The 26,740-nt window shown below is 40.6% G+C and overlaps 1 protein-coding gene across 3 annotated transcripts in view; it reads left to right on the forward strand.

Moving 5' to 3' along the window:
* Nucleotides 1-1,726: 1,726 nt before the first annotated feature.
* Nucleotides 1,727-26,740, forward strand: part of LOC138971065 (serine/threonine-protein phosphatase 6 regulatory ankyrin repeat subunit B-like) — a 33,883-nt gene continuing 8,869 nt past the window's right edge. The window contains exons 1-19 of one of the 3 annotated variants that reach the window (XM_070343666.1): nt 1,727-1,806; nt 2,627-2,690; nt 5,390-5,485; nt 5,797-5,898; nt 6,568-6,807; nt 8,246-8,341; nt 8,786-8,881; nt 9,251-9,349; nt 10,317-10,379; nt 13,883-13,975; nt 16,930-17,028; nt 18,295-18,387; nt 19,584-19,703; nt 20,662-20,775; nt 21,312-21,419; nt 21,744-21,812; nt 22,136-22,222; nt 22,594-22,680; nt 23,447-23,533. In XM_070343666.1, the coding sequence (XP_070199767.1) occupies nt 2,670-2,690; nt 5,390-5,485; nt 5,797-5,898; nt 6,568-6,807; nt 8,246-8,341; nt 8,786-8,881; nt 9,251-9,349; nt 10,317-10,379; nt 13,883-13,975; nt 16,930-17,028; nt 18,295-18,387; nt 19,584-19,703; nt 20,662-20,775; nt 21,312-21,419; nt 21,744-21,812; nt 22,136-22,222; nt 22,594-22,680; nt 23,447-23,533 (1,770 nt within the window). In that variant the 5' untranslated portion in view covers nt 1,727-1,806; nt 2,627-2,669. Of the gene's footprint in view, nt 2,071-2,626; nt 2,691-5,389; nt 5,486-5,796; nt 5,899-6,567; nt 6,808-8,245; nt 8,342-8,785; nt 8,882-9,250; nt 9,350-10,316; nt 10,380-13,882; nt 13,976-15,359; nt 15,453-16,929; nt 17,029-18,294; nt 18,388-19,583; nt 19,704-20,661; nt 20,776-21,311; nt 21,420-21,743; nt 21,813-22,135; nt 22,223-22,593; nt 22,681-23,446; nt 23,534-26,740 lie in introns of all 3 variants that reach the window. The other 2 variants (XM_070343667.1, XM_070343665.1) reach the window with 2 other exon arrangements.

A 26,740-nucleotide genomic window follows, 5' to 3' on the forward strand; every position in this document is an offset into this window, starting at 1 on the left:
GCATTTCACTTCTATTTCTAGTAATCTGCGATACATACAATAAGCAGGTACCAGTAATTGAAGTTTTACTTCTCTATGCAGGACAATAGTGAAAATGAGTCATGTTGACCTATTTGTTGAATAATCGGTCATTTAATAATAATAATAATAATAAAACATTCTTTTATAGCGCTGTTCACCGCCGAATGGCAGTCTCATGACGCTTTACATTAGACATTAAAATTCAACATTTTACATAAAAAGTTTCCGGTTGAGATGTACGTATTTCACTACCATTTCTTTCTATCTGCATTACATAAACTAAGGTGGTACTAATAATTGAAGTCTGTCTACGTTATTCACATTGGGTTTATACTGTAAACAGCACAACCACAAACCAACCGTCTACTTAAAAAAAATTTTTTAAACACTATAAGAAAAGAATACGACATAAGCTTCTAGGTCACATTGCAAGACAAAACACCTACAGGTCGGATGAAATAAAGATAAAACCTGCTAGACAGCAAGCAGCATTAACAGAGAAACACGAGAAGAAGCAAGGGGATACAAAGTGCATACACAGCCAGAAAAACCAAGGCAACAGTAGTCACAAACTGACGAAAAACCACAAGGTTCATCTTGTGCTGCTGCTACTGCTGCTGTTGCTGATGATGATGAGGAGGAGGAAGATAAGGAGACGGAGGAGAACGACTCTTCGCCACCTTCAATTCCACAACAATTTCAAAAGCTCAGTCAGGTATGGGAGGCAGCCGTCTGGTGGCATCGGCCCGGCCGTCTGGGTCCTGTATCAGGGTCTGACTGACTGAGCGAAACTCCAGATGCGCTGGCTAGCATCATTATACAGCCAGCCGCCTCTCCTTGTTTAGAGATGCAGGCTTTGTTTGGAGTGTCTGAAAAACACTGAAAATAAATTAGGAGACTGTGAGAGGAGGAGGAGGAGGAGGAGGAGGAGTGGAAGAGGAGCGGGAGGAAGCCTCGGAAAACGACGGGGAAGCGGAGGAAGAGGTCGAGAACAAAGCCGCCGGAGGAAGAGCGGACAGAAACAGAAGATAGAGCGGAGGGCAATGAGCTCGAAGAAGCAAACCGGCGAAGAACTGATAAAGCGGATCTGTCCGGAATCGCGGCTACAAACACTACTGACCCGGCGCCTCGTCTCGATTCCCGGTCAGTCTATGTTAAAACTGACATGTATACAGCCGGTCTACACGGAATGCACCCACGACACCAGCTTTCGTACACCAGAATCTTCAATATGCTGAAGGCGGGTGGAACCAGAAGAAGAAGACACTAGACTGACCCCTGAGTGCGGCCACATTGACTCGGTGGACTGATCAAACTATATCAGGTTTTACAATAAACAGTAGTTGAGCCGGGTGGCTATCTGACCTAGCTAGAATAGTTTGTAATCTTGTGGTTGTGCGGTGTACTTTAATTTAATAACTCAAAGCCGGTGCCGTGTTCTTCAGTTTGTGTCGTTGTTGTTCAAGTGTTTTGTCACTTTGTGGTTTTTTTTCTGGACTGAATTTTCATAGAGTGCTTACTGTTACATGTTAACTTTACTATACTGCTACAAATACATTATCGGAAGGTATAACAGTGTTGTTAACTTTCCCTTTCATCACAAATAAAGTATAACAATGACGCCCTTGCAATGTTCACTTCTGGCACTTGTGTACTCCCATAGATCGTATCACCTTTCCCGCGCTTTTGTCTCCATCTGAAATCAACACGCGTAACTTCCGGTTAGAGGGTTGCGCCTGAGTGCTTCATGGATTTGTTTACACTCACTATGGCGATATGAGGCAGGTGGGTCAATGTTCAGAGACCACTCTCTCGCTAACTCAAGTTCTGTGCAGGGGACGCGTGTATGGGGTTCTTGTCAGTTCGGCTACCTGCTGATAGAACACGTTGTTCATGAAATGATCCCGACCCTTCTTTTGTTGTGCGTGGAAGCCTCCACCCTGCTCGATTCGCGTTGCTAGCCTGCGAACTTGGAAGTTGAAATGGACCCTACTTTGGCCTTTAGCGCTTATGTGTCTCAGACGTGACGATAGAGGGAACTAGAGCGAGGTGCGGAACTGATTAAGTCCTCTTACGTATATATATATGTGTGTAGTGTTGATCTTTTTCGCCAGACATAATCCTGGGTTTAGGCAGGATTTCAGTAAGGCTGCGTTAAATGTTGTGAAAGTGGAAGTTGTGGCATTGGTGATAGTGCAACACAAAAGTCTAGCGGTTACTGGTGTGGTTTTCAAGGCGCGATTTTCATTGTCCTGGGGTGTGAGGACAACTTTGATTTGTGATCTGAAGGCACATTGTCAGTGGTGACCAGTCAGTCTTGAAGGATAGGTTAAGATGTGTGTTGAGCTCAAGCAGTGACAGAGAACATTTGTCTTTTATGAAGAAGACAACATATTTTGGAGTTGGCAGTAATTATACAAATCTAGCCCTGTGAAAGCTTTGTCGTCACACTGAATTAGAATGTCAAATACAAATCCAATTTACACTCTTTGGTCAGAATATGACGGTTCTTCCACAGGGCCATATCTGGAGTATGCCTTTATGTTTGCATCAGCAATGCTATGTATATATAACTACTGTTGCTTTTTTTTTTAATCATTTTCAGGTAAAAGTTTGAGAAGGGGGAAAAGAGACGAACGCTTGTAGACATGGCTGGTATAGCAAGCAAGGTGAGCGTTTAATAACTAGAAGTAAAATGTGTATATATATATATATATATATTTTTACACACTAATACAGGTTCGCCTTTTCTTTAGGATGACGTTGAAACTCCAGCACTTTTAGATAGATGCAAGTTCAGCATATGTTATTAAAAGTATCTCCCATTAGGGATTGAAAAGGACAGATTTTGTTTAAAAAAAATATAGAACAGTACTGTTTTTGAAGGGAGTATTAAATTAAGTGAGGTGCCTCCCTGTTCATGGAACGTGCTTGTTACGGTTTGAGCTACTTTTGCTGCAAAAAGCAATTAAGTATTTAAAGTCTACGGTCGTGTCATGATGTTGCTGACAGGGACATGTCATTCACAGAAAGTGTCACTGTACTGCTGAAGATACACAATTTATTTGTCAAATGCTTGCATGTTATAATATTTGCTACTTCAAAGTTGCCCAGCAAAATAATTGCAACACAGGTCTAGAACAGGTGTGCCGGAAAGTAGCCCTGCTAAAATTAACATTGTCTCGCTATATATATATGTCTCACAACACAGTTTTGAAAGGAAAGTAGGTTTGCTCTATGATTAGTGTACAGTGCGTTGAGAGTCAAGTGTGTCTTGTGTACATAATGAGTCTGTTATGAATTGCTGAACATTAGTACTGTACATATATATTACAATCACAAGTTCATGAACTGTACTTGTTGAACCCCCAGTGTAATTTGTAAATTATACGTAAACGGTATTCACAAGCAAATTGATTTACCCAAATGAAATACATGCATACCACTCAAAACAATTAAGTCGGGTATGGTTTTGAATGCAACTTAATTGATGCCAAAGTCACGGACCTATATTTTAGATAGGTTCTTGTATAGATCCATGGCCAAAGTAAATTGGTGTAAAACTTTAGGTCAAACATTAATTTTGATTGGTATATATATAGATGTATTATGTTTTCAGGATAGCTGCAGGATTGGCAATTTTATTTACCCTTTGCACTCATCCTGTGTATGAAAATACTAAAAGTAAAATGTTACCATTACATAAACAGACCTGTCTATCGATCCATACACTTATGTTTTTTCTTGCCTTGTGCCAACTTGGAGAAAGCCCATGTCTGTTTTTCTTTGGAAGCTATTTTTTTCTATGAATGTAATTTTTTTGGTCAAATTAGCTACTTTGTCCTGTTTGTAGGCCAGAAAAAAATTAAACGTAACATCTATTGCCAGTACAGTAATGATTAGGACTTACAAATTTATTGCCAGAACCCACACCCTTTTTTTCCTAAAAGTAAACTGAAATATAAAAACCGGTCCTTCGAATTCAGATTCACACCAAATGTATAAATACACATGGCTTAAAGAAGGAAATCATAGCCAAAGCCAATTAACTCACACAGCCCGGTACAGGCATGCACATGAATATATGCATACATCACACATAAAAGCACACACACTCTTTGGCATGAAGCACAGAAGCACTCTAGGGACTCTAGGGGGTTATTGAGTATTGATTTAGCAATAGAAAGTCCTTACGTTTTTGGCGCCCCGATGACAGGCTAACCTTTACATCTCCTCTACACTAACAACCATTGATTCATTGAGTCACAGCCACACTGACAGATTCAATGACTGCCCAGAAAATGAATTATTCATGGAGCTTTCACCTGGGAATTTATAGTACATTCAGATAAGAGATCAGGTGTGAAAATCAGCTGAGGTATTCACCGTTGTTGTTCTTGTGCTTTGCTGGGCAATTGCTAAAGATAACAAGGAACGGTTTTCTGTGTACACTCAAGGAAGAGGAAAGAAAGCCCTTCCTGATTTATTTGTTATTTATGATTTACAATACCGGGTCATGCTCAAAGTGTGTTTTCATTTTTATGGCCAGCAGTTTTTAGTTCAGATTTGCGAGAAGGAGATAATAGAGCTCTCAGTCTTTGTTAAGGGATGCATTGGAGAGATTACCAATAATTGTTTCTCCCACAAACCAATCAATGGCATGACATCTGTTGAAAACCCAAAAGGGACCTAGCTTCCTTCTCATGTACATGTATACATGTATGTATATAAAATATATCATATATAAATAATATTGAAAACACCAGCACATGTCTGTCTGTAACAGCGTTCTTCCATTGGGGCACATAGTCACATACCAAAATTCAACAACCCGCCTAACTGCTTCATGTAAATTTGTTGTTGAATGGATTTTTCATATTTATGAAAGTGTCAGTTACAAAGTTAATTCAGCCAAATTACTTCCCACTCTGCACAGGGAGCAACCACCCTTAATTATTTTTTGTTTTGTTGTTCGTATTTTTGGTGTGAGTGGAACGATGCTCATATCACACGTGGTAGCCTGGGGAGATCTTGGTACAGTACTACCTGCAATGTACGTGAGGCACCTCCGATGAGAGGACATCTCCCATTAAAGGACACTTTTTGTTGGCCCTTTTTCTAATATCTTGAACAAAATATACCTGTCATGTCATGCCACCTGTAATGTCGGAACACTTTTGGTTGATCCAAAGGGTGTCCTTTCATCACAGGTACCACTGTAATACACATGATATACACAGGGGAAGGAGTACTGTTATTGAGTGTTAATGATATGACTTTCTGTCTTTCGTTCTTTCTTTTCTTTCCTTCTTTCTTTTCTTTCTTTTTTTTATTTTGCTACATTTAATCAGTCATTCTTGTTTTTCAGCTGCACAAGTACATCAAGCAGGGGGATGGACCAAAAGTTCAACAGTTGCTGGGAGGAATTACTGATGCTGTTATCATTGGTGAAATTGAGAGATCGGTATATGAGGGATTTTTTTCCTACACTTGCAGGCTGTATGTCATTTATAAGTTCAGACAGTTAGGAGCTACTTTAAGTACATAGTCAATCTTTTTTTTAAGGTGTACAGAGTGGGGAGAATATAAGCTGAGTCTGAGGGGGGGGGGGGGGTCTTCTCTCATTCAAGAATTGTATTTTTGTGTGTAATTGATTTCATGGCATTTTATTAGAAATACATTAGCATCTTTAACCTACTGCATAGATGTTTTGGTTAATGTTCGGTAGCTGAAAGGATAAAGTCTTTGTTGCTCTCATGAATGTTGTCATTTTAGTTTCAGGAAACAGACCCAGTGAACCTTGCAATCAACTGCCGAGAGGAACACCTGGCCATCTACCTGGTAGAGAAAGGTTTCTCTGTCACTAAACTGTACCAGGTAAGAAATGATATCCTCTTGAAGATAGGATCTAAGAAACAAAGGTGCTCGATCGCTCTAAATATAGATGACAACAAGAGTAGGTGAGAGCTAAGCAGAACCAATCTCCTGGCACCTGAGAGAATTAAAAGTGTTGAAATGATTGTGATTATGATTCTCATGAAGAGAGTCTTCTGTCTCCATTTTGCCTTCCATTACAGGAAACTAAATGTCTTGTACACAATTTATCTCGGTAGTTCCGTCTAAGATTATACCTGGCGTCAGTATCCTTCCAAAAATCTACAACCCATGCAGGGTGGAAATGTTTCACAGAATTAATTTCTTAGCTGGCACCTGTGTCAATTATAATGATTAATTCAGCAAAAAATTCCTACTCTGCACATGAAGCAGGTAAGCTGTAGATTTGTCTTATGTGTCTAAGTACACTTATTCTGTGTAAAAACCTGGATAGATTTGTGTTTCTATTTACATGACTGGACATTTTCCGGACAGATATGACATAGGGATGGCATATATGTCATGCCAAATGTCAGGCGTGTCGGCAGAGAAACGGCAGAGATATAAGCGATCAAAAGTCTGACGGACAAAGAGAGGCCTTTGAAAAACTTAGATTACTGGCCTGTTTTCAGTAGAAAATATCAAGAAACCATACTGTCTTATCATCTACAGTCGGTGACAGAACGCTGCGATCAGTGGTGTCTGTCCCACCATCGCAATGGTCGCTGTCCGTCTCAATACGACTCGGGTGACAACGCGGCCTCCAAACATTTTCACCGCCTAAAGGAGCTGATCGAGGCAATACGTGACGGGCGTCGGAAGCCGGGTGACGGACTCACCAGCAGCTTGGTGCTCAACGGTCTCGTACCCCACCCTTCCAGTGAGAAAAAGGCGAAACCAGACAGAGACAGGGTGAGTTATACAGTGGAACCCCCCTTTTAAGAACTCAAACAAATCTGACAAAATCAGGTCTGAAAAACGAGGGAGCCTTGAAGGTCCTTGTCTACATTTTTATACCGAAATCGCCATTTGACCATTAAAATGCAGAGTCTATTATCTACAAATATCAACAATACACCCCCTTTCGATCAGGAAAGACGAAGCCAGTGTAGCCGTTTGAAAATTCATTGTAGTATTCCAGCGTAGTACTCATAGTAGGATATCCTTATTTGGAAAATGCCAAGCGCAAAACTCCTCCCAAATCCCATGCATTTCGTGCGTTTAAAAAAAAGCGTGGACAGCGCTCCAGTGTCAAACTGTTGCTGCACTTGTTTGGGCGTGGCTATAAGCATAGTGACATGAATTTGATTGGTCAGTATTTTTAGGCAAAGCACATGTTCTCAGCAAATAGAAAACAAAATATTGGAAGCGTGAGTCACGCTACCCAAAAATAAACTCTTTTTTCACATATATTTTTTTTTCTATAACTTTTTTCCCCATGGTTCATTCATTCATCATCTGACATAACTTTTTAGCGAAATCTAACCATAAGATTATTGAAAAAAAGCAAAAAGGTAGACGACCACGTTTAAAAATGGAGGTAAATTTACAGAGGTTATGAATAGAAAGTCCCAAGAAAACAGGGTCTTAAAAGGGAGGGAGTCTTAAAGGGGGGGTTCACTGTAACTGTTTTGAACTTCTTGATGGTTTGAAGAGTTCATGATTTTCTTCGGTAGAAAAAGATGAAATCAAATGGATACAGGGTGAGTAAGTGCATGGTGTCTTCGCGGTTCTTGAGGGCTAGAAGAGTTAATGTTTGTTTGGGATAGGAAAGCATTTAACTTTTCTGTCCTTGCCATACACACGTTTCAGAGACTGAGTAATTTGTTGTTGTTTTTTTCTCCACAGGAATCACAGTAATTGATGAGTGTTTTGGTATTTTTTATGGGTTCAAAGTATGAAAGGGAAGCATAACTGATGAACTGGGTGTGTAAAACAGTGACAGCTAGCTGTGTTTTGTGAGAGAGAAAACAGGTAGAGAGGCCATGTTGGCTACTTCTGTGTCAATATTCCATGACCCGAACATTAACGATTTTTCATTTGTGTTAGTCTGTGGTATGCTGTATAATAGTAGTGTGTGGTATGCAGTATAATGGTTTGATTTTATTTTACTGTATTGTAAGGTGCAGATGCAGAGGAGAGAAAGAGAGCAGAGGCAGAGAAGAGAGAAACATACAAACAAACGAAAACAAACAAGTTAATTTAAGGTTGCCACTCTTGGCCACTTTGGTGACATTTATTTTAATCTTCCTATATTTTTCATTAATTTTATCATTATTTTATCATATCTTGGGTTTTTTTCTATTTTATTTTACTGTGTTTTATTTTGAAACTTGTTGGTGGTGGACAGTTGCTTGCTCCAGGGGTGAACAAGGAGAACCCCAAGAGTGCGGCCTTTGAAGCAGTAGGACTGCTGGAGACATATGGTGCTACTTTTGTGGACAAGGTGGGTGAAAAACTCATTTCTTAACACAGGACCTCAGGTTTGGGACCTGTCATCTGATGCTTTTAAACAAAAATAGAATAACAATAATGTTGTTGAATAAGATTCTCTCAAATTCATTTAAGGCTAAGGATAAGGATATCAATTATCAGATGGTCCTGTGAGGTTACCCTCATGTTAATTCGGGCTGCTTTATCACTGGGGAAAGCAAGCTGCTGTACAGTATGACGCCACCTGTAACCTAATTTTTTTTTTTTTCCCCTGCATATGTGTATTCATATAGAGTCATGTAGCATGAGAATTGATGGGAACTTTTCTGTGGCTGGGGAGTCATGGTTTTACTTTTTTGGTGGTCTGAAGTGAGGGGGCTGGGGGTGGTTAGGGGGCACTGCAATTCATTACTAGAGTATGCTGGACAACTGAGTGAATTATGTTGTACTGTTTCAGGATGGAAGCACACTGCTTCATCGTGTGTCCAACTCCACGCCGGCACATATCTATGTCCTGGCCAACAGAGGGGTGCCTGTCAACGTACAGAGCAACGTGAGTCATGGGGCTTGTGCAGTGTTCCGAGAGCTAGACGTGAAACTAGTTCATACTAAAAACGGTTTTTTGAAAGGTGGATAGTGTGAGGATGCTGCTGCTTGTGCAGTGATTGTGCAATGATTCTTGATTGTACATCTACATGTGAAATAAGATTATGCTTTTGTGTGTTCCCAAAGGTGCCCTTTCATTGCAGGTACAGTGGAACCCCCCTTTTAAGACCTCCAAAAATCTGAGATAATCAGGTCTTTAAAAGGAAGGACTAAAAATGGGGGTGAATTTACAGAGGTTATGAACAGACATTCTTAGAAAACAGGGTCTTAAAAGGGGGGTTCCACTGTACTGTGTTTCTCTTGTTGTGTGACACAGGACGGGGACACAGCTCTTCATCTGGCTGTGAGGAACGACAACTTCGAGTGTGCTGAGGCCTTGATACAATGCAGTGCCGACCTGACCGTGAGAAACGGGGTGAGTACTAAATTCTACCCTTTTGTGTGTGGTGGAAATGCATTCTCTTTGTTTCGTTTTTCATTACATTTAGTCAAGTTTTGACTAAATGTTTTAACGTAGAGGGGGAATCGAGACAAGGGTCGTGGTGTATGTGTGTGTGCGTGTGTCTGTCTGTCTGTCTGTCTGTCTGTCTGTGCGTGTGTGTGTGTAGAGCGATTCAGACCAAACTACTGGACCGATCTTTATGAAATTTGACATGAGAGTTTCTGGGAATGATATCCCCAGACGTTTTTTTCATTTTATCAATAAATACCTTTGATGACGTCCTATTCGGCTTTTTGTAAAAGTTGAGGCGGCACTGTCACACCCTCATTTTTCAATCAAATTGATTGAAATTTTGGCCAAGCAATCTTCGACGAAGGTCGGACTTCGGTATTGCATTTCAGCTTGGTGGCTTAAAAATTAATTAATGACTGGTCATTAAAAATCTGAAAATTGTAAAAAAAATAATTTGTTTTTCTTCTTCTTTTCTTCTTCTGCGTTCGTGGGCTGAAACTCCCACGTACACTCGTGTTTTTTGCACGAGTGGAATTTTACGTGTATGACCGTTTTTTACCACGCCATTTAGGCAGTCATACGCCGTTTTCGGAGGAAGCATGCTGGGTATTTTCGTGTTTCTTTAACCCACCGAACTCTGACAAGATTACAGGATCTTTTTCGTGCGCACTTGGTCTTGTGCTTGCGTGTACACACGGGGGTGTTTGGACACCGAGGAGAGTCTGCACACAAAGTTGACTCTGAGAAATAAATCTCTCTCCGAACGTGGGGACGAACTCACGCTGACAGCGGCCAACTGGATACAAATCCAGCGCGCTACCGACTGAGCTACATCCCCGCCCAAACATTTAGTCAAAACTTTGACTAAATGTAAAAACAGAAGAAAAGAATTTGGCAAAATGATAAATAGAAATGTTATCGTGTGCAGATGGGTCAAATGCCAGGGGATGAGGCAGAGGGGCCATTGAAAGAGATGTTGGAGAGATGTCGGGTAAGTGAAACAGTGTTATTCACTGCAGAACATTTCAAGAGATTATTGACATGAAGGAAGTTAAGAAAATGAAATGTTGTTCTTGTCATGAGATGCATGGCACATGGATGTATGGTTAGACATTTGTATGTCATCAAAGCAAATATGCTCACTGTGGATTATTTGATTTTTGAAATAAGGAAATACCATACAGAGTTTCATTGTTGTTTTAATGTCTGCAACAGTTCGAGATCTAAATGATTTTCTTTTTTCTTCGAAGTTATTTCTAATTGTACTTGCAATTGGTTCATTTGTGCAAAATATGATATTGTCTCAGATAATGTTTGTGTTAGGCAAAAAAAAAAGAAAATAGTTTGTTTACGGTATCCCGACCGACCCTATTTTTTCGCGCGACCCTAGACTTTTTTTTGGCATTTGGGAAAAATCAAAAAAATAAATTTTTATTTTTTAAAAAAATCTTTGTTTTTTGGCAAAATAACTTAAAAATATGTTGTTTTTAAAAAAAAAATCCCGACCTACCGACCCTATTTTTTTTGCCTATGTTACCGTAAACAGACTATTTTTGTTTGTTGGCCTTAGCCTCTATGCACCATGACCAAAGCCTATGGATACTCATGCAGTGTCTTCAATTTGAGTAATATTTTTGTGTCTGTTATTGATCTTATTTATCGCATGATATGCACAGAGCAGCACCTTTGTGGTAGCATTTTGGTATGAACTTCCAATGATTTTGTCAAGATTAAATTATAACTACTGTTTTAGTTTTGTTCTTGGGGTATGTACATACCTAAGCATTGACGTTGTGTTTAATTGTATTAATAGACTGTTACTAATACTGTTTAGTTGTATATATTCCAAAACTTCATCTCTGTGTTATCAGTCTGTTGTTGCATTTTGTTTTGTTTTTAAGAAAATGGTTTTGAATCTAAAAATCTATAGGTCAATGTGAGACTCCTCCCCTGCCACAACCCCCCCCCCCCCCCCCCCCCTTTCAACCCGTCCAGCCCAATCTGCAGGTCAGATTATGAAATTGCATGGTTGTTCCCTTTTCATTCCTTCTAAGAATCCTACACATTGCATCAGAAGCAGCATCTGCATCTGATGTAGCTGAGGTGTAGCTCATGTAATGTTGGTTGACATATCATGCAGAGCAGCGATACTCACAAGTATTTGATACATTTTGTATACGTGTATATTTTGACTTATAAAATTATAACATGTACAACTCATGTTGTTTTGTATTAACTGAACTAACCAGATCTGTATCCCAAATTTTTAATCAGTTTACTTATGTATGGTATGATAGACCATTATTTGTGTCTTTAACATTGTTTTAGGTGACAGTAATCACATATATTCCCAGTGAAGCTGGAGGTATCCCTCGAACGCTATACTTTAATCGACTTGAGAAATTTTCATACCGCTAATTACACATTAACATGCTTCCATTTGAAACTTCGAGGTCTTCATTGGGGATTGACGCCCGACAAAAGCTAATTGAAGCCCGACAGAGCGAAGCGACGGAGGGCTTCAATTAGACTTTGGGAGGGCGTCAATCCACGATGAAGACCTCGAAGTTTCAAATGGAAGCATGTTAATGTCATGGGTGCAACTCTGCCGGCTACATGCCGGCAGCCGGTTTTTGGTTTCATCGGCTGCCGATGTTTTTGTTCCAGGAGAGGGTTTAGTTTTGCATTTTAAATACTAAAAAAGCTGGACCCCAACTTTTGCCGGTTTTTGGAATTTTCCAGGTTGCACCCATGTAATGTTATTGTAATTCAATCTGACGACGATCTCTTTCCTGCTTTCATGCGGTTGTAAACAGACAGAATTGGTTCTGTTCTGTTCACACACTACTTTCAGTCCACCTACCTGCAAGGGTCAAGTCCCAAGAAATATGTCTCTGTATTCCTATCGTATCACTCTGCTCCTGTTTTGTTTTCTTTCACACACATTTTCCCTTCTTTTTTGACGGGTTTCTGGACAGCAAACTCTAAAACAAATTCTTATCATCACAAAAGCGATCTTTGGAATTGACTGACGTAGTCCGGAAGAATTCATGCATCAACTTACGTCACGTATTCGACGTCATCACTTCGCATACCTTATGGTCTCGGTATTTCGTTGGCCTTCATATTTCCTACTTGTAAAATGACCCTCAAAGCTAACCGAGACTAGTTGAGGCTGTATCAATGCGCCTCTCCAGCAGGTTGTTAATGGATTTTTTAGCGAGTGGCTATCGACAATTAATGACCGGTAATTTTTAATGAGTTGGGGCATTCTGACCAATCACAGGATCTGTTTCATTAAAACGCAAACTTGATTGAATTACAATACATGATAAAGAAGGATTCGTTGTGCCCGATCAGGGGTTACAGTTGGAGATGGAAGTTCACCAAAAATTAGGAACATACTAACTAAAATACGGTGGGTGCTATAGGCGCCCCCATTTTTTGAGCAAACGCCACCCAAGGCCGCTTTGGCCGGGTAGAAATTCCGTAGTTTCCAAGTCTATGGATAAAGCTCGCGCAAGAAGATTACGTCACGGTCGAAAGTCTTTGACGTCAATTAATGCATCATGACGTCATGCCTCCCTGTAGTCTTTCTCTCTCGCGCGGTGTGTGTGTGTGTGTTCATTTTGTGCACATGTGTTAGTGTTACTGTTTGTGTGTGTGTGTGTGTGTGTGTGTGTGTGTGTGCGCGCGTGCATGAGTCTGTACTCATGTGTGTGTGTGAGCCAGTGTGTTGTGTGCATGCGTGCGTATGTAAATGTGTGTGTGTCTGTTTGTAAGAGAGAGAGAGTGGGTGTGTGTATGTGCGTGTGCGTAAGTGTATGTGTGTGTGTATGTGTGTTTGTTTGTAAAGGTGTGTATGTCCGTCTGTCTATATGTGCGTATGGGTGTGTGTTTTGTGTGTATGAAGTTTGTGTGCGAGAGTGAGTGAGTGCGTGTGAGTGAGTGTGTGTGCGTGTGAGACTTGGGGTGTGTGTGTGTGTGTTTGTGTGTGTGTTTGAGAGAGAGAGAGAGAGAGAGAGAGAGAGAGAGAGAGAGAGAATGTGGTTATTTATATGTGTGTGTGCGTGCATGCATTCGTGTGTGTGTGTGTTTCTGTGTCTGTGTAAGAGAGAGAGAGAATGTGTATATGCGTGAGTTTGTGTGTAGGGCATATGTTTGTGTGTGAATGAGTGTGTGTGTGTGTGACTTGGGATGTGTGTGAATGTGTGTGTGTGTGAGAGAGAGAGAGAGAGAGAGAGAGCGGATTTGTCCTTCGCTGGGGGTATGCAGTGCCTTGGCATTGCACTTCTACTTAATTTTTATTTGTTTTTTTTCATGTGTAATAGACCAGTGTTGTGTGTTTTACCTTGATTGAAATTAAAATAACTTATTTTCTTTCAGTGTATTTGATAAGCAATTTTTTTTATCTGTGTCTTTAAAGGATATTAACTTTTCCTCAGTGTCTTTGACAAACGATGTAAATGTTTTTGTTTACTTGTGTGTTTCAAGCCTGACCCGATCGAATCTGTGCTTGCCGGCAACGGGTCGATGCTTATAAAACACCTGCGACACAACTGGTGTAGTGTGATGAGCATTGTCAAGGTAGCGGGGAGCTTCCACTTCTTCTTCTTCTGCTACTAACGCTTTTGGTGTTCTGCTTGTGTGTGAACCTTTTCCAGTTAAACGCACACTCCTTCTTGTGAAAACAGTGCCACTCACCGTTTTAGATCTGGCAAGGCTTCTACATGAAACAACACAATCCCTCTACTTAGTCTCATTCAAAAAATGAACAGTCTGTGTGCTCTTTGCGCACAATGAGTATTTTTGTATGAATTGACTTCATGAAAGCCATTATAGTGTCTTTTTGACCAAATTAATTCATGACAAATTCTAACTCACCACGGCACGCAGTCATGGCAGGGTGTTGATGTTTAGTATGTGTTTAAGTGGAGGGATAGTTTTATCCCTAGTAAAAAGCCTGTCTAGATCTGACATGGTGAGCCAAACTGTCTTCATGGGAAAGGAGTGTGCCTTTAATCTCTGCTACTGAGCCCTTCTGGTGTGGGAGTTTGGTCTTGTGCTTAGCTTGTGTGTTTACCATTTGCGCATTTTATCTTGTCTGCTAAATCAACGCTGGATTTTAATTTTTCTAGTGGGGAGTTTGATTTAATAATATATTGCTTGTGTGTTCATCTTCTGCATTTAATTATCTCTGCTTCTAATGCTTTCCATGTTCTGATTTTGAACTAAAAAATTAATGCTTTCAGTGTTTTGTAGTAACTAACAAGTACGGTTTTGTTTGGTTTTGTTACAATCTTTTTTTCATTTCTGGTTTTGCTACGCCTAAATTCTTAGTTTTTGTGTTGTTTTACTGAACGTTGGCATGTTTGCCAAATAAGGTGCAATGGGAACTGTTCAGATTTACAAGGTGAGATGTCTCCTGACACAACTTTTTGCTTTGATTTTTTGCTGCAGAGAATTTTGTGTTTTATTGAAATGTACACAAAAAAGTTCTCTTTTTGGACAGTTCAGAAAAGCAAGATAAGGATTTTCCTGCAATGCTGTCATTACAGTAAGAAAGATAATTTTAAAGTAATCTAAGGCAACATGCCAACATGGAGAATCCAAAATTCTTCAAAACAGTTTTGCCCGTTTTGTTTAGTTAGTTATAGTCTTTCAAACAATCCAATAATGGGGAAACAAACAATAACTCTGCTTTGCCTCGTTTTGCTTTGCTTTGCTTTGCGACTGCGACTGCAGGTGCTGCTTTTTTTCATTTATTTTTTTATTCTTTCATTTACCCAACCTGATGCACCTTACTGCACCGCTGTTTTACTGTCACTGAATTGAACAGAAAAAGAATGCTTTCCTTCAGCGTACCAGAAAGGCTTTGGGTAATGTACTTACTTCCCTTCAGCCTTGTAGTTATAAGAACGCAAAAGACATGACAAAAAACTGATGTGAGTTGTGGATGGTTACCCGACAGTGCGGTGTGGTGGCTGCTTTTGAAACGGGTCACCCTAAACTTCTCAGCCATCTGCTTGGGAAGACTTGGGCCAGTCTCTCCACAATTGTCAAGGTAAACCAGGCGTCAGGATAAGCAAGTACAATATGTGGTTTAGGTTTACCTGGGACAGCAAGGTAAAACCCTTTGTCACAGTAATCAGGTGTGATATGATTGAAATTCTATCCGCATCTGCAGAGAAAACCATGGTTAATATAACCAAATGGGATATGGGTGAACTTTGCTTAGGACGGCATGGCAGAGAACAGTATGGGTAACATTTTCAAGAGTTATGCTCAGCTTTAAAGAAAAATGATGATCGAGGCACGCGCTGGTAGCGTTGCTTGTGGTAGAAAAAGTCTAGCTAATAGCAAGAGACGATTTGCTTTCTTTGGTCAGTGCAAGATATTTTTCAGAAGAGCTTTAATTGTAGCCCAATTTGCTTCAATTGTCAGTCCAAACAAGCTTCACAATTTGCTTGTCAAAGTAGAGGGGATTGGCCATGCTGAAAAACTGGCTGTCACATAGTAAAACCAGTCATCATTGCTGATGTTACTTTGTGCAAAGCCTCAGTTTGATAAGGCTTTAACGGTTATTATTGTGGTGGGGGGGGTATCTGTTTGTGTGTGTGTGTGTGTTTAATTCACACCAGTAATTGTTGACCAGAAAAAAATTAACACCACCGTCAGAAATTACACAGCACATTCACATTTATGTTCTCCCATGCACTGTGTGAGAGAGTGTGTGTGTGTGTGGTGTGAGAGTACTCTTTACATGTTGTTGGTTTTGTGTGTGTGGTTGTTGGGTTTGGTTTTTTTTCGGGGGGGGGTGTTGGACAACTGTTAAAATGTTCTTGATAATGTAAATAAGGAAGAGTGTTTGTCTGAGATTGCATGTTTTTTGTTTGTGATATGTTCACTACCTGTAGAATTACAACATACTCTTTATTGGGGGTGTCAGTATGGTTGTTTTTTTCCTTCCTCTCTCTTTGCATGTTTATGCATGAACTTGGTCTATATTTAATAATGTGGGAGTCTTCCGTTTGTGCTGGAGCTAACTTTTTTACAATACAGTGTCTACAATCTGTTCTTTCTCTTGTTTCTATGAATTACTCAAGAAAAAAATGTGTCCATTATTGTCCTCAAACCAGCTTCCTCCACCTCTGTCAAGCACACACACACACACACGCACGCACGCACGCACGCGCACACACGTACACACACACACACACACACACACACACACACACACACACACACACACATATTCTGAATTTGAAGCTCTAACGTGCATGCGTTCATGTGTGTGCATGTTTGTGTGTGTGTGGCTGTTTGTGTGTGTGAGTGAGTGCATGCGTATGTGTACATGCATGTGTGTGTGTGCTTGTGTGTGTGACTGAGTGAATGGTCTGAAAAAGAATTTACTGAGTATAAAGTCCTGAATGTCAGCAGAACAACAATGATAAGCTAAATATGCCTTACAGATTTGTTGTTTGAACTGGCAACATGACTTGTACATGAATGATGCTAACAGATAGTGTATGTCGACACAGGACGGCAAGAACCTGATCCAGCTCGCTATGAGCATAAGCAGCGATAGCCCGGAGATCATGAACTGCTGTCGCATCCTACAGGAGTACAGAAACACCAGCGTGAGTTGCTCTCTGGTTGATGTCTTGTAACGATATATTATTGGCTCATTGCAAAAGTAGAACAGTGGTACCATGTATTATGTACAGGGTGACCCAAAAAAAAGACTACCCAAACAAAACGTCATAAATTGAACAAAAATAAAGCAATCTTCATAAAATTTATTTACACACACAAGTAGCCTCTGCATGATTTCAACAGAAAATGTTAGCGTTCTAGCTTGTCTTTCAGGAAAGTTATGCTCATTCTACAGAACATGCTCCAAATGGCCTCCCCCGGATTTAAATCCCCCAGATTTCTATCTTTGGGGGTTCCTGAAAGATAACGTCTACAGGAACAATCCACAGACAATCGCAGAACTCAAGCGAGCCATCACAACAACCATTCGTGGAATCTCGCAACAGGAGTGTGTGCGGGTGATTGATAACTTTGCGCGGCGAGTTCAAGTTTGCCTGAATCGGCGCGGAGGCCATTTGGAGCATGTTCTGTAGAATGAGCATAACTTTCCTGAAAGACAAGCTAGAACGCTAAAATTTTCTGTGCAAATCATGCAGAGGCTACTTGTGTGTGTAAATAAATTTTATGAAGATTGCTTTATTTTTGTTCAATTTATGACGTTTTGTTTGGGTACTCTTTTTTTTGGGTCACCCTGTATATATTTTGTGTTGCATCCACAAGCTGTGTGGTGATGCCAAACACACACACACACATCAATCAATCAGTCAATATGAGGCTTATATCGCGCGTATTCCGTGGGTACAGTTCTAAGCGCAGGGATTTATTTTTTTATTTTTATTTTATGCAATTTATATCGCGCACATATTCAAGGCGCAGGGATTTATTTATGCCATGTGAGATGGAATTTGTTTACACAATACATCACGCATTCACATCGGCCAGCAGATCGCAGCCATTTCGGCGCATATATATCCTACTTTTCACGGCCTATTATTCCAAGTCACACGGGTATTTCGGTGGACATTTTTATCTATGCCTATACAATTTTGCCAGGAAAGACCCTTTTGTCAATCGTGGGATCTTTAACGTGCACACCCCAATGTAGTGTACACAGAAGGGACCTCGGTTTTTCGTCTCATCCGAAAGACTAGCACTTGAACCCACCACTTGAACCCAAACACACACACACAGATCTTTCATAGCAAACACCTGTTTTATGTGTTGACCTGGTGTCATGCTCCATTGCAGTTTGTCCCTGTGGGTCATAACCCCACATCCTGTATTGACTGGCCTACTTTGTGTCCGTTCAGGAACTGGTCCATGCAGTGTTGTCTGAAGACATAAAGAAACTGGAACAGTTCTTTGTAGACCACCGGGGCTATTCTGTTAACATTCGCTTCAGGGTAAGTCATCATTTTTTAAAACCTTTTTGAAGATTTTGTTTGTTTGTTTGTTTGGTTGGTTTTTTGTTTTTTTGTTTTTGCAGCAGGTCATGATTACATATTTTTGTGGATTAGTAACAATTAGGTGAAACTCCTTTAATAATTTCATTTGCACAATGAAAGTTTAGCATATTACTGTGGGAATGTTAAAAGTGATGAATAGTTGCTCCCTATAGTCGGCAGTGCTGTGTGGCAATTGAACAGTGCAGTAATTGCGGAGTGTTCCAGGAATACCAAGCAAAGGTAAAACTGCTCTGAGTGGACAGTAATAAACATGTTGCCTTTGAACAGTGTAGGCTATCTATTTGAGTGTAACATCCCCTCAGACAAGGTGGCCTATATTGTGACAGGTATTGGTGACACTGAAGATATGGTGTGACTCGAACTGGAGTCGTTTCACTCCCATCTCGGCAGCAGTCTCCTGCAGCCGGGCATGAGAGCCCCTTGAACGCACTCTCCCCTGTACATAGTTTTAACCTCCCCACCTTTTTAATCTCCCTGTTTGCCGGAGCTGGCCACTCTCGGTAACAGTGACTCAACCGCAGGACTCTGAGACGTTCGCAAGAACCCAGTCCTCTATGGAAGAAGAAGAAGAACAACAATTGAGCCCTCTGTGGCTCTTCTTTGACACCCCAGCATTAGGCTTGGCTTGTCGAAGAATCAAGATACGATCATGATGATAAGAGTAGAGAGATAATGCATACATGTCTTCATGTTTTCCAAGCCCTGAGACTTTTGCTGTGGGTTTGGGATTTTTAACGTCGACACGTGCAAGAGTATTTTCAGACACCGAAGAGAGTCTGCACAAAGTTAACCCTGATTAATTAGAAAAAAACCCACACTAAACACCAAGTTCCAAAGACTTTCGGGCCATGCCCTTCTTCAGTGAAATGAATGTAAGCAAACAATGATGTAAAATTCTTGATTAAAAAAGAAAAAAATCGTCATGTAAAACCCTGAGTAAGGTTTTTGGACACTAAAGTGAGTCACAAAAGTAATAAAGCTGACCTGCCAAACCTGGGATTCAAACCCATGCCGATACATGTAGTGACGAACTGATTTCAAAGCTAGGATGCTACCAACTCAGCTACGTCCCAGCCCATCAGTGATGGCAAGCGTTTATTGCTGAAGTAAAGTGGTGTGTATTATGTTTTCAGGACCAGTACGGCAAAACGCTGCTGTCCCACGCCATCGACGGCAACAACTACGAGGTGGTGCAGATGTTGGTGACGGCCGGTGCCAGGGTCAACCAGATCCGTGTCAGAGACAAGGGCAGGGTCAGTTACTGCAGTGCTACAGTGGAACCCCCCTTTTGAGACCTCCACAAATCTGAGAAAATCAGGTCTTAAAAAGGAGGGAGTCTTAAATTGGGGGTAAATTAAAAGATGTTATGAACAGAAAATGTGAAAAATCAAGGCCTTAAAGGTGGTCGTCTACATTTTTGCTTTTTTTCAATAATCTTATGGTTAGATTTCGCTAAAAAGTTATGTCAGATGATGAATGAACCATGGGGAAAAAAGTTATAGAAAAAAATATATAATGTAAAAAAAGATTTTATTTTTGGGTAGCGTGACTCACGCTTCCAATATTTTGTTTTCTGTTTGCTGAGAACATGTGCTTTGCCTAAAAATACTGACCAATCAAATTCATGTCACTATGCTTATAGCCACGCCCAAACAAGTGTAGCAACAGCTAGTTTGACACTGGAGCGCTGTCCACGCTTTTTTTTTAAACGCACGAAATGCACAGGATTTGAGAGGAGTTTTGCGCTTGGCATTTTCCAAATAAGGATATCCTACTATGAATACTACGCTGAAATACTACAATGAATTTTCAAACGGCTACACTGGCTTCGTCTTTCCTGATCGAAAGGGGGTGTATTGTTGATATTTGTAGATAATAAACTCTGCATTTTAATGGTCAAATGGCGATTTCGGTATAAAAATGTAGACAAGGACCTTTAAGACCAAAACAACTTTAACTCCTTGAAGAATAGTTTGTGAAAGGCAGCCATTGTCTGTGTGTAGCTTTGTCATTTCCCATTTTAAAAAGTGTTGACCATCTATGCATCTTTTCAAATTTCTGGTATTTTCAAATTATGGTAAGTAAAATATCCGACTGAAATACAAATGTATCTAGTCTACTGGCTCTGACTGGTACTCTATCATGTTTGGCCTGTGTTGCACTATCATTTTGCCTTGCATTCATTCTATGTACGTTCATTCTTTTCCACAGGGCCCAGAAACAGTGCCGCTGTTCTTCAAGGCTCTGAGCAAAGACATCAACCCAGACATCACACAGTTCCTTCACTCCGTGCAGGACGCCTCGGAAATGTTGGAGAAAGACACTGTGAGTACGGAGCAGCCGTTTTCACAGCTTTTTCCTCACTTACTGAGTTGTGTGTTATTTATGTGATGATAGGATTTTTGTGTTAGTGTTTCAAGGGGATAGGCACTACAGTGGACAACCATTGGGACCAACCAAAAGTTTGTCAACATTGTAAATGGCCTGTGATAATGTTGCAGGTGCTGCTGTATCAAATTAACGTGTTTGAAGTGGCTCTAAATATATTTCTTGATAACTGTAAAAATGTGCAAAGAGAAAAAGGTCATTTTAGTCTTTTTTTCCCAGGCTATTTGCTTATTAATCAGAACAAAATTGTACTAGAGTTCACAGTGGCTATGTGGGTGGAGATTTTGAATCTTCAGGGTATGTGTGTGGTTTTCAATGATACGGCATGACTGTCATGATTAAAATATTTTTTAAGTAAGTTTTTATTGCATAACCATCACTGGTGAAATTGGTGACAAAGATTATGATTAAAAAAAGTGAAAGCTAATACTGCTGCAAAACGCACTGCATTACATGATTGATTTTTCTTTCAGAGAGGGAACACGGCCATACTGCGAGCGATAGAGGAAGGAGCATCTGAACAGATCATCAGCTGGTTGCTAGCTACACAGAACGGTCTGAATGTCACACATAGAAACAAGGTCAGTCTCTTTCATTAATTCTTTATGACGTGAATATATTATAGCCCTTTGAGTGCGGTTGACTTACAATGCAGGTGAGTCTGAAGAAAATCTGCATGTTGGAGAATTTGTGTAGAGAGCAGTATGGATGTACTGAAAGGGTGCTAAAATTCGTTTTTGTTTCTAGATAGCCGCTCATTTACACAATAAACTTGTATGTGGGTGTGGGTGTGTGTGTGTGGGTATGCGAGTCTGAGAGAGAGAGAGAAAGAGTTTTTGTGTGTGTGTGTGTGTTGCTGTTTGATTCGTTTGTTTGTTTACTTATTCACTTTGTGTATTTTTCAGGATTCCCGCAATGCTCGAGAACTTGCAGATTACTATGGTCGTCAGGAAATCGTCAACCTCATTGACAAGGTGAAAACCTTCTAGCCTTGATCTTTACTCTTTCCTATATTCATTGATATTCCAGAGGATGAATTCTTTCATCCTGAAGCTGATCATAACTTGTTGAGAGGCAATTGCCAGTATTTTTTAACATTTTGGATTTTGACATTGAATATTTTTTTCACGAATTGTTGATTTCCTGTTTAGAGTGATGCTTGGGTAGCATGATAATTTGAGGCCTCAGCATCTAACTGTGTACACACTGGAATGGAATTTAGATTCATTGACTTTGCGTGGTTCTGTGCTTCTGAGTTAAATTTCATACTGATTCCGGTGTGTTGTTTTCTCTTCAGTTTGTGCTGCAGCAGAGAAAGAAATTTTTCCTGATCAACTTACCTGTGCATTTCTACGGTCTGGATAACCTACATTTTGTGGATGAGGTTTGCTGAATTCATTATTTTTCCTTTTGTTCGTTCGGTCTTTATCTTGCACATTTGTTATCTGCTGCATTTCAAATACTGTAATGTTACTTTCAGATCTCAGGGACTACTTTCTATTCTCAGTGAAATGCAGTACGTGGGGAAAGATGTACAATTTTGTGTAATGTAGGCAATACCAATGTCATGTGGGACCACATGCTTTCTAGCAGATTGCGCGTGTGTGTGTGTGTGTGCTTGCTTGCGTGCGTGCATGCGTACGTGTGCACACGCTCACTCCTATGCATGCAAGCATGTGGACTTCATGCAAACAAACACATCAGTACCTGTTTCTTTACTTACATGTTTCACTGATTCTCTGTTAATCTGCTCAGCACACTGGCAAATCTTTTGAGGAGGTGATCCTGGACGGGCGAGATGAAGATGACCGAAAGAGCATCAGTCACTACAAAGACATTGAAGTGAGGCTCTGGCAGTGATGACTATGCATGGGCTGTGTGTGTTGGGGGGGGGGGGGGGGCTTTTTGCCAATAATTCTTGAGAGTGTGGTAGGGGGGTGTCTGTATGGTTATTTTGCCAATAACTTTTGAGAGGGGGGGGGGGGGGATGTTTGTGTGGGCATTTTGCCAATCATTTGTGAGAATATGTCTAAAGCTCCAGAATTCATTCTTGATACCCCAAGATTGCACCAGATTACGCAATTTTGCATGATAATTCTTCATCTGATAAACATGAGGAAGCAAGCGCCCTGTTTTTTAAGTATGGGTTCAAGTGCTAGTCTTTCGGATGAGACGATAAACCGAGGTCCCTTCGTGTACACTACATTGGGGTATGCACGTTAAAGATCCCACAATTGACAAAAGGGTCTTTCCTGGCAAAATTGTATAGGCGTAGATAAAAATGTCCACCAAAATACCCATGTGACCTGGAATAATAGGCCGTGAAAGGTGGATGCAGCGCCTAAAGGCAGTCGATCTACTGGCCGATGTGAATGCGTGATATATTGTGTAAAAAATTCCATCTCACACGGCATTAATAGGTAACATGCGCCTTGAGTCGCCTTGTGTGGTGAGATACGTGCGCGATATAAATCCTCGTAAATAAAATAAATAAATAAATAAATAAATGTGTACTTGATTTTTCTTCAAAAATGTGCCAGGGAGTAGGGGTATGCGTTCAGACTATTTTTAACGTTTCATCATCTCATGCTTGTATTTTGTTGTGCAGAATCGTGGCATCAGTCTGTTTGAAGCAGCAGCCAGGGGAGACATGGAGCAGGTACAACGACTCAGTGTGGCCAACTTCCAGGACAAGGTGAGACAGGATAAAGATGGAGAAGATGACGTTTATAGATCCCACTGTCTTTTGTCATGACTAGCTTTCAGGACTAGAATCTGCACAATTAAAACAAGTCGCATGAAGCGAAATTAATACATCTAGACAATCTGTGTAATCCACAGACTGAAATTAATGCACCGCATTTTTTCACTGATGGTCAACAGCTTTGACCATTACATACCCTGCGGCCGTGGTGACACGGTCACTCACAGAAAGTGACCAGCCAGTACAGCGCAGTAGCACTACACAGCAAAGTGCGCTTTTCTGTATTGGAATCTGTATTCTGTTTTGCTAGCACTCACAAACGTGTTTTTCTTGCATGAGCAGAATTAGCTCCCTTTGCAGGTTTAAGTTGTCAAGTTATATATACCGTATTTGACGGACTACAAGCCGCGATTTTTTTTCAAACAAAATCGCATTGCGGCTTATAGAAAGATGCGGCTAAAACGTTACCTAAACTTGAATAGCATTCACCTAATGAAACACTTTTGCACTGCACTGACACAACTACTGGATTTACGATTTCGAAGACCAAAAGAATCGCGTTCTGATGCAGCGTTCAAACTGAAGGCGATTGCACTGGCCGATGACAAGGGCAATAGACGCGCTGCTTTTGAGCTTGGAATAAATGAATCCATGGTGCGACGATGGCGATCCGTGCGCCAGCAACTCTCGAGATGCAAGAAAAACAGGAAGGCTTTCCGAGGAAGAAACGCGAAATGGCCTGAGTTGGAGACCGAACTGAGAGCAGAGATCATCGCAGCACCTACAGCAGACGACACGAGCGGGACCGATTCAAGCTCCGATGATGACGTCACCCCCTCGGCCTCGACTTCGACTTCTTCAGTTCTGGATGAAGCGATCATGTCGCTGTTTGTGTCCGACAGCGAGCAAAGTGACTTTTCTGGCTTCTCCGCAGCAGAATCTGATGGTTCCGACTAGGCTGACTGAACGGTAGACACCTTTGTACATGTGTGTGTTGGTTACAAATTGTGTGTGTGATATTTTTCTTCAAACTTTTTCACTTGTTTATTCTCGGAGCCGATTTCGCCAAATACCGTACCTTCATTTGCCTGGTTGTTTTGATTGATTGACACGATCTGATTATATTTTTTTCGACTGCGGCTAATATAGTGACGTGGCCTATACGTGGCTCGTCCCAATTTTTGTTTTTAATGTCGGGGGTGCGGCGTATAAAACGGTTTGTCTTGTAATCCGTCAAATACGGTACATGTCAGTTTTGTGTTCCTAATTTCTCTGCCTGTCTGTTGTACAGTAAAACCTGCGAGCAAAGGACGCTCTTGGGGAGCCTTGCCACTGTCCTTTGTAGCAAGGTGTCCTTTCTTATGAATATGAATGCGCCAACATTTTTTTGGACAAAAAAGAAAACCAAGTCACTGATTCTTTTTTGACACAGTGATTATTAAAACTCAAAGTTTTGAAGCCCTCAAGTTTTTTTGTTTTTTGTTCAAAGAAAAGGAGAGAGAGAGAGAGAGAGAGAGGGAGAGAGAGAGAGAGAGAGAGAGAGAGAGAGAGAACAAGCGAGCGAGCAAGAGAGCGAGAGAGAGAGAGAGGTGCAATCGGTTTCTTATCTGAAGCAATGGGCCATTCACTGGAAGATTCTTTGATCGAGCTGTTGAAAACCACTCGAAGAGTTCTTCGTTCAACTCATCATAGGTTGTTTTTCTTCTCTTAACACATTTTGCCGTCGATCTAACACCGGAGTCCCACTGACTGAGAATTTGTGTTCGATCAGCTTTTATGTTGGAAATTTGAGTTTTTCCGCAATTCAGCTCATCAGCAACTTTTTGAACGGTCTTTATGACATCGACTCTCTCTTCTAAAGTCAAAATTTGTCGTTTTGGCATGATGAGACGAAGACGAAGGATGAGACGAAGATGCACCACAGCACCACAGTACAGAAAGTAGAAACCCGAAATGTTTGTGAGTTCACGGCATCGACCAATGAGTGTGCACCATACAAAAATCAACTTCTTTCAAGTGCTGTCATTGGCTTACAAAATAAGCTTCTCGCGCGTTCACATCGCCAGCGAGATTGTATTTGCAGAACCAAGATGGCGGACCAGCGTCTGCTAAAAGCTGTCTGCTTCAAGGGTTTGTCCGTTGTTGACAAGTAACGAACCCAATCGGGACCAAAAAAGGGTGTCCGCGTCCGCGCCTTTGAGGTGTTCGCTCTTTTAAGGTGTTTTTGAGAGTAAAATACATCCGTCCTCACTTGAATTGTCCGTTATGCTAAGGTGTCCGCCGAAATAAGGGTCCGCTAGATGCAGGTTTTACTGTATGTGTGTCGGTGTCTGTATGTTCATATCTGTGTCTGTGTGTTCATATCTGTGTCTGTGTGTTCATATTTGTGTCTGTATGTTCATATCTGTGTCTGTATGTTCATATCTGTGACTGTATGTTCATATCTGTGACTGTATGTTCATGTCTGTGTGTTCATATATGTGTCTGTATGTTCATATATGTGTCTGTATGTTCATATCTGTGTCTATGTTCATATCTGTGTCTGTATGTTCATATCTCTGTCTGTATGTTCATATCTGTCTGTTCATATCTGTGTCTGTATGTTCATATCTGTCTGTGTTCATATCTGTGTCTGTATGTTCATATCTGTGTATGTGTGTTCATGTCTGTGTGTTCATGTCTGTGTGTTCATATATGTGTCTTTATGTTCATGTCTGTATGTTCATATATGTGTCTGTATGTTCATATCTGTGTCTGTATGTTCATATCTGTGTCTGTGTGTTCATATCTGTGTCTGTGTGTTCATATTTGTGTCTGTATGTTCATATCTGTGTCTGTATGTTCATATCTGTGACTGTATGTTCATATCTGTGACTGTATGTTCATGTCTGTGTGTTCATATATGTGTCTGTATGTTCATATATGTGTCTGTATGTTCATATCTGTGTCTGTATGTTCATATCTGTGTCTGTGTGTTCATATCTGTCTGTGTGTTCATATCTTTGACTGTGTGTTCATATCTGTGTCTGTATGTTCATATCTTTGACTGTATGTTCATGTCTGTGTGTTCATATCTGTGACTGTATGTTCATGTCTGTGTGTTCATATATGTGTCCTGTATGTTCATATCTGTGTCTGTATGTTCATATCTGTGTCTGTATGTTCATATCTGTGTCTGTGTGTTCATATCTGTGTCTG

Source organism: Littorina saxatilis, linkage group LG7, assembly GCF_037325665.1.
Source record: "Littorina saxatilis isolate snail1 linkage group LG7, US_GU_Lsax_2.0, whole genome shotgun sequence".
Lineage (NCBI taxonomy): Eukaryota > Metazoa > Mollusca > Gastropoda > Littorinimorpha > Littorinidae > Littorina > Littorina saxatilis.